Genomic DNA, 15,097 nt, shown 5'->3' with positions numbered 1-15,097 from the left:
CATAATGCTCATCTCAATAGAACTTCATTCAGTTGACACATTGAAAACACATAATAGTGGAGTTCCTGTTGTGGCTCAGGGGGTCAAGAACCTGACACGGTGTCAATGAGGATACATGTTTGATCCCTGGCCTTGATCAGTGGGTTAAGGATCCAGCATTGCCACAATCTGTGACTGGGATTCGGTGTTGCCTTGGCCATGGTGTAGGCACCAACTATAGCTCTGATTCCACCCCAACCAGAGAAATTCCATATGCTATGGGTGCAGCTGTAAAAATAAACACAAACAATATACTAGCAAACTAGCAAGCAGGGCAATGATACTAATAAAAGTATGGTCGATGCTGTACTAAATGCTTAAGTACCTAGTTTCAATTGATTTTTCCTGTAAAGTAGGTACTTTCATATTTTATAAATGAAGAGCCTGAGTCTTAGCAAAATTTTGATTCTTATTCAAGGTTACATAACTAAGCTGGTAATCTCGAGCAAGAGGAGGAGAAACAAAAATGACACACAAAGTCACTAAAATAAACCTTCAGTATGTGGCATAATTGTGACAACGTAGGCTGCATCAGCAAATATTTGAGACAAGATCGGGCGCGTTTAGGGTGGTATTGCCATAGACAGCAAGTTTTTCAAATTTAGTCATAGTAATAATGTCATAATATTTGAGTCCTTATGATGTGTCCAGAAAATGCTTAGCATTTCACAGATGTAATAAGATATGATTTGCTAGGGAAAAAAATTGTAACCTGCAGCCTATGTCTGTCCAAACCTCTTTTCTTTTTGAAGAAACTGAGCTTTCTGGGGGGCAGCTGCCCCATGGTATATGGAACTCCCCGGCCAGGGATCATGTCTGAACTGCAATTTTAACCTATGCTCGCTGTGGTCGCAGCACCAGATCCCTTTAACCCACTCTGCTAGGCCAGGAATGGAACCTGTGTCTACTGCAGAGACGCTGCTGATCCCCATTGCACCACAGCTGGGACTCCAGAAACTGAGATATTTGATTATTTATTATCTTTCAACTGGATCCTTCCCATCAGTTTTTTTTTTTTCTTTTTCTTTTTAGGGCTGCTCCCGCAGCATATGGAGGTTCCCAGGCTAGGGGTCAAATCAGAGCTACAGCCGTCAGCCTAGGCCACAGCCACAGCAATCTGAGCCATGTATGCAAACTACACCACAGTTCACGGCAAACCCAGATCCTTAACCCACTGAGTGAGGCCAGGGATCGAACCCACAACCTCATAGCATAGTTACTAGTCGGATTTGTTTCCACTGCACCACAATGGGCACTCGCCCGCCCCATCAGCTTTTGAAGAAGCTCAAGTCTTTTCGGTCTTACAAACAAGCAATTCCCCAAAATAAAATCAAAAAGATCTTTGTTCACTTTATTTTTCCATTTGGCTATCACATAACTTTCCTGATTTTTACAGTAAAATTTCTGGAAAGAGGTGTCCATTATGTCTGTCTCAGTTTTCTAACCTTCTATTCACCTCTCCATCCATTTGTGGACGTAGGCTGCTTGGCCCCCTTCAAGGAAGGACTTGCTACCCAGCTGAGGGGAGTGTGGCCTGCAGTCTGCCTCAAACTGTTTGCTCCATCAGGGTCTGCTCAGCCCAAGACGTATGATGGGGTAGAGGTAAAAATGCTGGCCATTGTGGCCTGAAGGGGGATAACACTGATTCATAGCATTTATCCCTGAGGCCCCCATTTGATTGGCTGAGGATGTTGGGCTTACATCCCAGTATCCCAGTCCAGCTGCTTTCTCCGCTCAGTCATGTTTCTTTCCCTTCCTTTCACAGATGTTGATGCCTAATAGACATTTGTACACCAAACCCTATCCCAAAATCCACACTTGATGGCTTCAGTCCAAGGTCATCGATGATCTATATGCTGATAAATTGAATCTGCATTTATGAACCATCACTTTGCTCAACTTTTTTTTTTTGCTTTTTTAGGGCTGCACCCGAGGCATATAAAGGTTCATTGGCTAGGTTGAAACAGAGCTGTAGCTGCTGGCCTAAAACACAGCCACAATCACATCAGATCCGAGCCACATCTGCAACCTACCTACACCACAGCTCATGGCAACGCCAGAGCCTTAACCCACTGAGCGAGGCCAGGGATCAAACCTGCAACCTCATGTTTCCTAGTCGGATTTGTTTCTGCTGCACCACGATGGGAATGCCTTGCTCAAATTTTTATGATATTTTAAATAGTGATTAAGAACTATATCCAATCACTTGTGTATATATGTATGACCGGGTCACTTTGCTGTACAGTAGAAATTGACAGAACGTGTAAATCAACTATGTTTAATACAAAAAATTTTAAAAAGAAACAGTGACAAGGAAAATTACTTACGTGGCAGCCCCACTGGATGAACACATTCTTTGCAGACATCATTTATTCTTTCATTATTAAATACATAATGAAAGGCTTCAGATACCATGTGAAGTACAGGAATATAAAACAAATAAGAAGACAGAGTCTTTTTTTTTCTCTTTTCAGTCACACCTGCAGCATGTGGACGTTTCCAGGCCACGGGTCGAATCTGAGCCTCAGCAAGACAGAGTCTTTACTTTGGGGAGATCCATTTAATGATGATCCATTGAACACAGTGAAGGAACAGAAGTAGAGCAACTTCTAGGTTTTGAGCTTGGGTGAATGGATGATAGATTTGTTACTGAGACAGAATCTACAAGACAGATCATTTTTTTTTTGTCTTTTTGCTATTTCTTTGGGCCGCTCCCGCGGCATATGGAGATTCCCAGGCTAGGGGTCCAATCGGAGCTGTAGCCACTGGCCTACGCCAGAGCCACAGCAATGCGGGATCCGAGCCGCATCTGCAATCTACACCACAGCTCACGGCAACGCCGGATCGTTAACCCACTGAGCAAGGGCAGGGACCGAACCCGCAACCTCATGGTTCCTAGTCGGATTCGTTAACCACTGCGCCACGACAGGAACTCCCAAGACAGATCATTAACTGAAGAGGGAAAGAGGATTGAGTTCAGTTTTGAGTCTTGTGAGTTAGAGGTACTTGTGGGATAGCCACACAGAGAAGACTTGAGTGTAATTGTAGCAGAGCTGAAGACTGAATGAATATAACTTGAGAATATGGTAGAGTGTGAATAGGGACCAGGGGTTCCCAAACCTAAGCATTAAGCTCATGTTTAGAGTTCATTAAAAATTGATTGATACAGGAGTTCCCATTGTGGCTCAGTGGTTAATGAACCCAACTAGCATCCATGAGGTTTGGGGTTCGATCCCTGGCATTGCTCAGTGGGTTAAGGATCTGGCATTGCCGTGAGCTGTGGTGTAGGTCACAGACACAGCTCGGATCCCGCATTGCTATAGCTGTGGCATAGGCTGGTGGCTACAGCTCTGACTGGATTCCTAGCCTGGGAACTTCCATGTGCTGCAGGAGCAGCCCTAAAAAGACAAAAGACCAAAAAAAAAAAAAATTGGTTGATACAGCGGAAATTGACACGACATTGTAAATCAACTACAATAACATTTAAAAAAAATTGATTGAAAAGTTCCTTCCCAGAGATTCTGATTCAGTTGATCTCAGGAGGAAGTTGTATATTTTTACATAATTTCCATTGCTACTGTATTTAGTGCAGGTCCTCTGGAGAGCAAACACCAAGATAGAGTGAAAATGCAGTAATTTTTTTTTTGGGGGGGGGGTCGGGGGCAAATACCTGTGTCAGAGGAAATGGGAGGGAGACATCAGGCAGCAGTGCAAATCTGACCCCATGAAGGGAGGAGAGAGGGTTGGTTGGGTAGAATATTCTCAGAGTGCTTTGCAGGGTAAGGAAGGGTTAGCAAGGCTGTTGGAAGATTCTGCATTTTTTAGGAACTGGCCCACCATGCTCAATCACTAGCTAGACAGGAGCAGTCTGTGGGAAGCCTGGCGTTGACATAACTCTGGTAATGGATTTCTCTCTGTGGTTGAAGGTCTATGAGGCATTTTCTCTTGGCTCCTACCATTTTAAGACAATGGGATGAGGGAAGAAAAATAGAAATGGGCTGTAGCTTTGAGGCAAGGTTTCCCGTTGTTTGATTTCAAATAGGAAAGACTTCAGTATGTTTGTAAGCTTAGAGGAGGGAATCTGCACAAAGGGAGAAGTTAAAGACAAAAAACAGGAAGAGAAGGAAGGAAAGAGAGATGAGGAAGAGGAGAGAGAGGGAGGAAGGTAGGGAGGAATGGGGGAGAGAGAGAGAGAGAGGGAGGGATTGAGAATGAATTACTGTGGAGGAATGAGACTCCGGAGAAGGCAGGAAGACATGGGATAACAGGGTAGGGCTTTGAATCTGAGCAGTGGCATCTTATTGTCTGGGATAGTTCTGGATATGCGTTAAGGCTGAACATTGTAGGAAGTTAAAGGGAATTGCACTTGGTTTTCTCAATTTCTACCACAAAACAGGAGGCAAAGTATCAACGGCACCGTTCGTGGAAGGTTTGGTCTTGAACAGGAGGTATCCCATCCTTTGAGGCAGAAGTCCAAAGAGGTAAGAATGGGCTCCGAGAAAGACTCTTAAAGAGATGGGGTCAAATTACAGGACAGAAAGGGTGGTAGCCTTGATTTCTTGATAAGTAGGAGGCAAAGTTATCTGCTGAAGGTATTTATTTGTCCCTCTTTTCATAGGACAGATTTCCTTATATACAACCTTAACAGAAATAGTATTTAGTACATTAAAATAAAAACTTTAGGATCTTTGATATTTAGATGATTCTCTATTATATAAATCTTTCATAGGCATGTGTCTATTTCTTTTCATATAAACCAAAACTCTCAACTATTCCCTTGATCTAATTTAGAATATTTAAAAATGGTACTGTATTGAATTTACACTATTCTCAATCAGAAAAAAATTACTGGAAGTACTGGAAATATACTATTAGTATATTTTGTATATTTGTTACCAAATTTAACAAACAAAAACCACTTTTGGATGATGTAATTTTATCTAATATTAAAATAAATTCATCACAGGAGCATATACTGGCTCTCCCTATCAAAAAGTAGACATAAAAATATTTTATAATTTGAGGGGGTCCTTAAGATCAGTGGCTTCTGATTTGGGGGCCTCAGACTCCTAGAATGCATAAATTGAACAATAGTAGTTAGATGATCTATTTAAAAATTTCAAAGCATCTAATGGAAATCCCACTTTACCCATATGAAGTCTTTGAGTTCCTTTACAATTAATTGAAATTATTTTGACTCAGTTGGGCCACTCTTCACACTCTCCAAAGGGCCTTTGCAATACTAAAACAGGGATAATGTATTAATCATTATTTATTCAATGAGTTTTAAAAATCAGCAAAAGCTGGGTGGCTGATCAAATTAAGAATCTGGCGTTGTCACTGCTGTGGCTTGGGTCACTGCTATGGTGGGTTTGAACCAATGGCCTGGGAACCTCTGCATGCAACAGGCGTGCCCCTCCCCTCAAAAAAGTTACATTTACACTATATTGTAGTCAATTATTATTATTATTTGTTTTGTTTTGTTTTGTTTTTTGCCTTTTCTAGAGCTTCTCCTGAGGCATCTGGAAGTTCCCAGGCTAGGGGTCCAATCAGAGCTGTAGCTGCCAGCCTACGCCACAGCCACAGCAACGTGGGAGCTGAGCTGCGTCTGAGACCTACACCACAGCTCATGGCAATGCCGGATCCTTAACCTATTGAGCGAGGCCAGGGATCAAACCTGTAACCTCATGGTTCCTAGTCGGATTTGTTAATGGCTGAGCCACGATGGGAATGCCTGTAGTCAATTATTAAGTATGCAATATCATTATGTCCAAAAAAAGTACATACCTTAATTAAAAAATACTTTACTGCCCAAAAATAGTAACCATAAAAAAAAAAAAGAAAGAAAAAAAATCAGCAAAAGATTCCCAAACACAGAGCTGTGGTAGAGGGAGGATTATAGAAGGTTGAGGTAACTGACAGTGAAAAAGTTGGGAAAAACTGACTTAGTCCGATCCTGAGATTTGTAGATGAGACAACTAAGAGGATGAATGATTTGCCCAATATTGCATCATGGTTTATTAATAGCAGAGCCAGCATTAGGATTTGCTCAATTTGTATTTTGGAACTTGTGAAAGAAATTTCCTAATATGCTATTTTCTTCAGTGTTAGGTCTTTGCATCTTGAATCATGGTGTTTAGTGTTCTTAGCATTTGTAACCCAAATGCTTCATATTTTGTTTGGGGGTTGCTTTGGGAATAACAATGTACCAATAGGGAAATACCCTATCCCAAATGCTAAGTTTATTAATTTGTACTCCCTCTGCTGGCCAACTTTTCACTAAAGTGGTTAAAATTTTTTTCCTTTCATAGAAGTAATTGAAAAATAAAAAACGTCACAGTAAAGAGGTGCCATAAAAGGCTAGTTAATTTCAAACTCCATTCTTCATCATTTTAGGGTAGTCTTCATTCATGTCTACTCTAGTTACATCAGTACTTTAAACAGAATACAAAATTATATCTGCAAAAAGAAAACATTTTAGACTCTTCTACAGTTTTTTTTTTTTTTTTTTGCCATTTCTTGGGCCGCTCCAGCGGCATATGGAGGTTCCCAGGCTAGGGGTTGAATCGGAGCTGCAGCCACTGGCCTACGCCAGAGCCACAGCAACGTGGATCCGAGCCGCGTCTGCAACCTACACCACAGCTCACGGCAACGCCGGATTGTTAACCCACTGAGCAAGGGCTGGGATGGAACCCGCAACCTCATGGTTCTTAGTCGGATTCGTTAACCACTGCGCCACGACAGGAACTCCTCTTCTACAGTTTTAATCTTAGGTATGTATACTTTTTGTGCCCATTCTCAACAAATAATTAAAATATATTCACAATTAACAAACAGGGACAAACTTTATACAAACATCCTGCTACTATTATAATTTTGAAAACATTTAACCCACTAGTAAGAGAGGAGGCAGTACTGCCTTTTAAAAGACACAGAGTTTGAATAGTGAATCTAAGATACAATCATAATTAGAAGTACAAACAATAGTTCTCTCCTTATGGAAAGTTTAAAAGTTTCCTTCCTTATATTCCTTTGCTGTTCTTCTTTACATTTCTTTAAACAACACAGTCATTTCTTCTCAAATGATTTTTTTTTTTTTTTTAGGAAGGGAGAATTGTCTATTGGTAGTCTAAAAGAAGTGCCTTGATAACTGCAGCTAAGGCAGAAGTGGGTATTTAATAATTTTTACATCTCATTGATGTACTCTTCCACAATGTACATAAATCATTTTCTAAGTCCCAAATTTCAAAACTTATAATTACTTTATAAGAATTTTATAACAAACGGCAATAAGTAGTCGAGCATTAATTTTATGTGCTACCTTGTCTGTGCTAACATGTCAACTAAAACCCAGAGTTCACATTGACATCAAATGAACATAGCAGAATGACCAAAGCTCAGAGCTAGTCATTGTCATAGATACAACCTGAAAGAAAAAAAGAAAAAATAAATTTAAATGTTGTTATACAAAACACATACCTATTAAGTATCCCAAGGTTGGAAATGGGGATGATTTATACTCTCCTGGTTTGGGATTTAAAAAAAGTAGAATTGGCTCACTTGATGAAAGAGCAGTTAAATGGAAAGGCATGTATTTATTTAACATTCATTGCTCAGTGTACAATCCCAACAAAGGTTCTGGACAAATCTATTCTCTATCAAAAGGAGACTCAGATAATTTTAACTGGCTTGTAAATGTAATTTTTGATAGTAATTCTGAAGAGGTTGAAAATATTAGATATCAGTAAGAATCATACATTTAAAAGGACACTAAAAGGATAACTAACACTATGCTTCATTTCAGGTGAGATTAATTTTTTAGATAATAATTCAGAAATATATGATGCTTAGACAACATTAATGAGTGATACCGGTTATGAAACAAGTACCTACTTATTGGCCAAGTACAAATATTTTTGTGGATCTAAGGCAGTTCTTATAAGATTCAGAGTACAGTGAAAAATTCACTAAATATTTTCATTCTTTTGTTTTCAAATAAATGAGTTTCCCTTGATTTCCAGTCAAGTACAAAAATAATTTTTTTTTCATTATACCATGGCAATGACCTTTCCTAACATTTTCAGGTGATTCAAATTCTGATCAGATTGGAAGGCTCTAATTAACCCAGCAAGCTATTTTCAAGCTATTTTCTTATTTTTTCTAAGAACAGGAAATTCACCTTAAGTGTTCTCTGTGGTGGGTGTGAGACTTACCATCAGCAATATCATCATAAATCTCTCCATCACTGTAAATGTAGAAAATAATTTTTATTTTAAAGAAAGAATCTTAACATTAAAGCAATATTTACATTAAAAGTTTAGTAACATGATTTTATGTGACATAAGGCAGTTAAAAGTGAGAAATTACATGATATGCATTTCTTTTTTTTTTTTTTCTTTTTAGGGCCGCACCCATGGCATATGGAGGTTCCCAGGCTAGGGGTCTAGTTGGAGTTATAGCTGCCCACCACAGCCACAGCCACGCCAGATATGAGCCATGTCTGCGACCTACACCCCAGCTCACAGCAATGCCAGATCCTTAACCCACTGAGCAAGGTCAGGGATTGAACCCACGTCCTCATGGATACTAATCGGGTTCATTAACTGCTGAGCCACGAAGGGAATGCCCATGTTATGCATTTTTAAGTGGCAAGTAATTTCACATTCCTCTGCATTTCCTTTCATTGACTTAATCGAATCTTGTTTCTTTCTTAAAACACACACACAACTTAGTCCATATCATAGATATACAAAATAATGAAAACATGCTCCAAGAACACAGACCATACCTTAATCATCTTTAGATTGAACCATGAGCCTAGCACCCAGCTGTGCTAGCTAAGAAGTGTTTGTTGAACTGAACAAACTGAAAAATCATTGCATAGTACTCCACTGGGTGCCCTAATCCAAAATTGTGGTGGTTTCTTTATATTCCTTAATACATCAAACTTTTCACTACTTCCATTTGGATTTCAAATGTTGAATGAAATACCAAAATATTTGGCCTGGGAAACAGGTGCATCATTTTTGCAATGTTTCTAGTTACAATTTGTAAATATTAATTATAAAATATATATATATATATATAAATACTGGTTACAAAATAAGTAGTCAGGATATGGTTTATATGGTGATTCTTACGTTGTACAATTTAAAAAATATTTTTGGTTATAAGCAGCATCCATAATAGTAGTTCTGGTGACTTTTACACATTCTAGGTTTTATCCGACCTTAAATCTTTATGAAAAAAATCTATTCTATACACATAATGAGTGCCTCCTATGTACCAGGAGATATAAATATCAGACACAGCTTTTACTTGAAGAAGCTTATAATCTAATGGAGGAGAGAATGATATGCAAGTAATTAAAATAGCATTATAAATATTAATATAGCTTTGAAACATAGGATATGGTTTCAAAGTTCGGAAATGTAAGGTGACTTTGTCACTTGACCCACTCTGAATTCCTGTACCACCTTTGTGCATTTATCATGGAAGCAGCAGCAGGCATTTCAAATTGCTACCAATTCTGGCAGATGCTGTGAGTTCCCTATGTCTTCTGTTTGGATCCTTTCTCTGAGACTGAGGGAGGGTTTGGCTAATGGAAATCTGACACACATGCAAAGATGACAGATTTTTCTATCAGTCATTCAATAAACATTTGTTATATATTCACTTCAATAGGTGGTGAAGAAATATTTACTTAGAGAGGATACTTTCTAAGTTCTCTCTTAATCATCCTGTAATAATCACTGATGAAGATGTGGTCCCCTTATTTGTCACATAGTCTTTCTTTGAAATGTGTACTTCTCATAGAGTAAAACCTATTGAAAAGTCCCATGCCTATCATCGTGATTAATGTCCTGAGGAAAAGAAAAGTATTATGATTATTTTTCTTTTGACTCTTCACTGGTTTGTGGACAGGGTACTTGATTTGCTTCTTTCCGATTGGGGTCAGGTTGCTCATGGATACGGTTTGTGAATCCTCCTTAATTTCTTTACTATGCTGAATTCTGTACATCTTTGTATTGGTATATGATCTACCCTGATAATGGAGTTCATTTCTTGCACTTGTTTACTTGGAACAGAATCTTCAAACATTGAGGGGGACTCTAATAGCACTAGTACCAGACTGTGACAACGTCCCATTCATAAGAATAGAAGAATCATTGACCATTATCTTTTTTCTGGCATGCTTCCAAAAAAGGCAACTTAAGACTCTACTATGCCTGGTATTAGTAAAGAAAAGCCCTCAATTAGGGGCCAAACTATCAACGGTTAACAGGTGATATTTGTACCTACTGTGCAGATACTAATTGGTCCCTGATTAATTCAACTAACTGCTTTAATAGCAAGTGAAATGAAAGGTTTTTTTTTTTTTTTTTTGTCTTTTTGCCATTTCTTGGGCCGCTCCTGGGGCATATGGAGGTTCCCAGGCTAGGGGTCCAATCGGAGCTGTAGCCACCGGCCTGCACCAGAGCCACAGCAATGTGGGATCCAAGCCGAGTCTGTGACCTATACCACAGCTCACGGCAACGCCAGATCCTTTAACCCACTGAGCAAGGCCAGGGACCGAACCCGCAACCTCATGGTTCTTAGTCGGATTCGTTAACCACTGTGCCACGACGGGAACTCCATGAAATGAAAGTATAAATGAAAGTGTTAGTGGTTGTGACTTGTCTGTCTCTAATGTTTGCAATGTCTGTCTCCAAGGAACATATAACTATATAATCATGACTGAGAAGGACTTTTCCTCTATGTTTAAGAGAGTGACACTTTATGAAAACAACTTCATGATGGGTACTATATCATGTTGATATTAGTATAGCATATTGTTTTAATTTTTTTTTTTGGTCTTTTTGCCTTTTCTAGGGCCGCTCCTGCGGCATATGGAGGTTCCCAGGCTAGGGGTCCAATCGGAGCTGTAGCCACCAGCCTGCACCAGAGCCACAGCAATGTGGGATCCAAGCCGAGTCTGTGACCTACACCACAGCTCACGGCAACGCCGGATCCCTAACCCACTGAGCAAGGCCAGGGACTGAACCCGCAACCTCACGGTTCCTAGTCGGATTCACTAACCACTGTGCCACGAAGGGAACTCCTGTTTTAAAATTTATGATTGTTTAGTGGAATATATTTTCATAAATGATATTAGGAATGTTTCTTAAAGAAAAGCATAAATTCTTTTGGCAAGTAATAATAGCAGAAGAAAATGGACTTACTTGTCCACCAAGTAACTTCGAAGGACATAACCATCTGAGAAAGAAAAAGAAAATAAATTTTATTAATAGTACAAACTTGAAAGAAATTGAAATAGAATTTAATAGTTAAAAGAACACGCTTTACTATATTGAATAATTCTATCTAGCTCCAAATATATGTCCTATTTGTGTCAACTTTTCTTTCTTTTCCTCTTGTAACTTTTCTCCTACCTGGCTCTTTTCCTCTATTTACAATCTTTCCTTCTTTCCCCTTAAACTGAAAACCAGTATTTTCTTTTCTAAGCTACTGTAGGCTGTTGTAGAAGCTTCTGTCACAGTTTTGTCTATTTCTTCAAGGTGTTGCCCTCTTGACGCAGTTTTAAGATGAATTTTACTAAGTGTAGTTTCTCTAATTGCAGAAGTAGTTCATAGGTAGGGATTTTAAATACCACCAGGTCTAAGAATTAAACAGAGTGAGAACTGCATTCAACTCCCCTTTCAGCTCAGGGACTGAGAGGTCACCTGGGGAGTGTGCATTCTAAAGGCTTTCCAAAAACTCTCTTATGATCAGTGTGGAAGATCTTCCACTCCCCTCTGTTGCCTTCTGACAGAGTATGAACATTTGCATTACCATCTTTCCTGCAACAAATCATTATTAGGAGAATACATGCCAGGGATTCTAGTAATTTCTCTAAGTAAAGAACAGACCATATCTTATACCAGAAAGCACATTTTTTAAGCCTCATTTGCCCCTATTACGCAAAAATACTCCCGAGAAAAAATCTGGACTATCTTTCTTGAGGAAATGTCCGCTGACATCTAATTAATATTACTAACTTCTGGAGTTATTAGTTTTTTTAATCACCTAAACACTACTGTATGTTTCAGATTAGTACCATTTACAGTATGGTCAATCCAGCTTCAAATAATTTCTTTTTTTTTCCTTTGTGTCTTTTTCAGGGCCGCACCCATGGGCATATGGAAGTTTCCAGGCTAGGGGGTCCAATCAGAGCTATGACTGCTGGCCTACGCCACAGCCACAGCAACATGGGATCTGAGTCGCGTCTGCAACCTACACCACAGCTCATGGCAACACCAGATCCTTAACCCACTGAGTGAGGCCAGGGATTGAACCTGCATCAGGACGAATACTAGTTGGGTTTGTTACTGCTGAGCTACAGTGGGAATTCCTAGTTTTAGTTTTAAATTAGAGTTGATGCTTAAAAAATGATAAACTAGGAAGCTCATAAGCAAATATCAATACAAAAATAATAAACTTTCTTAAACATATTAATGACATGATGCCATTGATTTAACATGCAATTTTTAAAAAAATTTAGAATCATACAACTGAAATTATAGGTTAAGTTTTAAGAAAATGAACTTTCCTTTGAAATATTACAGGATTAAAAATTCCACCAATATATTTTATCAAGAAAGTCACAGCTTTTTAATGAAAACTGCCTTGGAAAAGAATCAAAATTACCTTTGATTTCCTATACTATGGAAGTAATGAAGCATGTATCAAAATGATAAAAGCACAATAAAGTAATATTGTTCTCAGAGTATTAGACCATGTTATATCTTCCTTTTTATTTCCATTAAAGCAAAAGTGGCAAATATTATTAATGTAAGGTCATCTAAAATTAATATTTTTGATCCTTGGGTAGCCTTTGATATCACAGTTCTTTTATTGGTTTCACATGAACAGACAAATTAAGGTAGACATCATCATTTAACATAATTTTTAAGGGGGGATAAGCTCATCTCTAACAAATTCAATTCTACATGTGTCTGTCAAAAAAGAAAATCTTTTAGGAGTTCCCTGGTGGCTTAGTGGGTTAAGGATCCTGTACTGTCATTGCTGGGGCTCTGATTAGAGCTGTGGTGTGGGTTTGATTCCTGGCCTGGGAACTTCTGCCTACTGCGGATATGGCAAAATCAAAACAACATGAAAAACAAACAAACAAACAAAAAACCTTTTAGACTTTAGAAGAAGTTGTAGATTTCTTTGTCAGGGTTCAAATCTTTCTTTACCTTAGAATAAAATGTGAAGAGTCTCTATAGACAGTAAGGGGCATGAACTCTTTTTATTGTTAGTTTCAATTGGTAGTTCTGTTTTCATTTCTAAATTTTCTCTTAAGACAAATTGGAAAATAATACGATAGGAAGTGTTCCCATGATATTCGTGTTTAAATTGATAATTTAAAAATAATGACTATTATTTTTAATTTAAAAATAATAATTGACTGAGGTCAATCTCATTGTCAGTTGCTTGAGCTTTGTAAAGTATCTGCATTAAAATTAGAAAATAGAAAATTAGAGAAATTTATAAGAAATTAGAAAATACAGCTAGAGAGTGGAGTTATGCTGGCATCAAATACATTTCTGTTGTTTATAAAAACTATTCAGACAATTAAGAGAAATAAAATTCAAAACAAGGAGAATATAATCACCATTTGTGGAAATGAAAAGTTTTTATTTTCCTGTGATTTTAGGTAATCTATTTTTTAAAACTCAGTTATGCTGAACTTATACAGACCTAGATAAAACACTATCTGTAATTAGGCATAAAACTGTCCTTTCAGTGACCAAAGTTAATAACTCATGATACATAACTCAATTACCTAACTTCAGAAAATTAATTATAAAAAGTATGTTTTCTTAGATTCTCAAGTCCCTATTACTTTTCCTCCTATATCTTGCCTATTCAAGAGTTCTAAGGAACAGCTTTTTCTTTTGTTGAATGCACTGTCCTTGCTGTTCTGTGTGTGAAATACCAAAAAATCAGTGATTGTAAATATTATTTAAGAACAAGTTTATCAAGGGATTGGAGTGTGGGATGAGGGTGTGCTGCTCTATTTTAGTTCCCTGAAATAACGTGTTGCTCATTAGTTATAAAATCACTATTACATAGCATTTTAACAGGGTTAATAACTTTGAATACAGCATAGGTTTTGCTTTCTGGTTCCTTTAAAAACCTCTGCTAAAACTTCATTCTGTTAGAAGCCTGATTCATGAAAGTGTCAAATCAACTGACTTACTGTGATGTTTTATATAGTCTCTACATTACCAATTTTTTTTTCAGTAGAAAAATGCTCTCTTTGCTCACATGTTCCATGTACAGTCATCATACAGAATGTTAATAAAAAATACAAACAAACAAAATAAACAAAAAAACCCTCTCATCATAGTTCCAGCACATGTAGAGTAGCTGTTGTGTGTTCTGTTAGCCCTATAATACTGTGGGCACTGGCCCAGCAGGGATTCTCACACATAATGTGAAATTATTATTCGGAAACTTCACATTCAGAGAGTAGAACACAGTGGCTTGAAACAAATGTATTGGAAAAGGTAGTGAGGCAGGGCTAGTTAAAAGGTAACACCTGGAGTTCCCTGGTGGCCTAGGGGGTTAAGGATACAGCGTTGTCACTGCTGTGGCATGGGATCGATCCCTGGCCCAGGAACTTCCACATGCCACAGGCACCATCAAAAACAAAACAAAACAAAACAAAACAGAAGTAACACCCACCTGCATATGTACCCATTAATTTCTTCCCACATCACTGACTTGCTACAGTGCAAATGTGTCCCAGGACTAATGACTCACCTTCCAGAAGGGTGTTGTAAATATAAAATTACCCCGGCTATACAAAACCATTTTTAGAGGAAATGAAAAATATCTTTGTTCTAATATTTTCAACATTTTTACTTAATAAAAATGACAACTTTTATTATTTCCTCCTTATTTCATTTGTTGTGAGCAAGTCCAGAAATAAAGTTAAATTTACTAAATTTGGCTTCATGCAGTTTAAAAACAATAAAATCATATTGCATAGATATACCCAGGCAAGTGG

The 15,097-nt window shown here is 38.1% G+C and overlaps 1 protein-coding gene across 4 annotated transcripts in view; it reads right to left on the bottom strand.

Moving 5' to 3' along the window:
- Positions 1-6,789: 6,789 nt before the first annotated feature.
- Positions 6,790-15,097, bottom strand: part of FYB1 (FYN binding protein 1) — a 177,967-nt gene continuing 169,659 nt past the window's right edge. For all 4 annotated transcript variants that reach the window (XM_047766660.1, XM_047766676.1, XM_047766651.1 and 1 more), the window contains 3 exons: positions 11,262-11,295; positions 8,253-8,284; positions 6,790-7,465 (listed from right to left, as the gene is read on the bottom strand). In XM_047766660.1, coding sequence (XP_047622616.1) covers positions 7,443-7,465; positions 8,253-8,284; positions 11,262-11,295 — 89 coding nt within the window. In that variant the 3' untranslated portion in view covers positions 6,790-7,442. The remainder of the gene's footprint in view (positions 7,466-8,252; positions 8,285-11,261; positions 11,296-15,097) is intronic.

The sequence above is a fragment of the Phacochoerus africanus genome, chromosome 1, assembly GCF_016906955.1.
Source record: "Phacochoerus africanus isolate WHEZ1 chromosome 1, ROS_Pafr_v1, whole genome shotgun sequence".
NCBI lineage: Eukaryota > Metazoa > Chordata > Mammalia > Artiodactyla > Suidae > Phacochoerus > Phacochoerus africanus.
The sequence above is the reverse complement of the archived record's forward strand: the minus strand, read 5'-3'. Positions and strand labels throughout refer to the sequence as shown.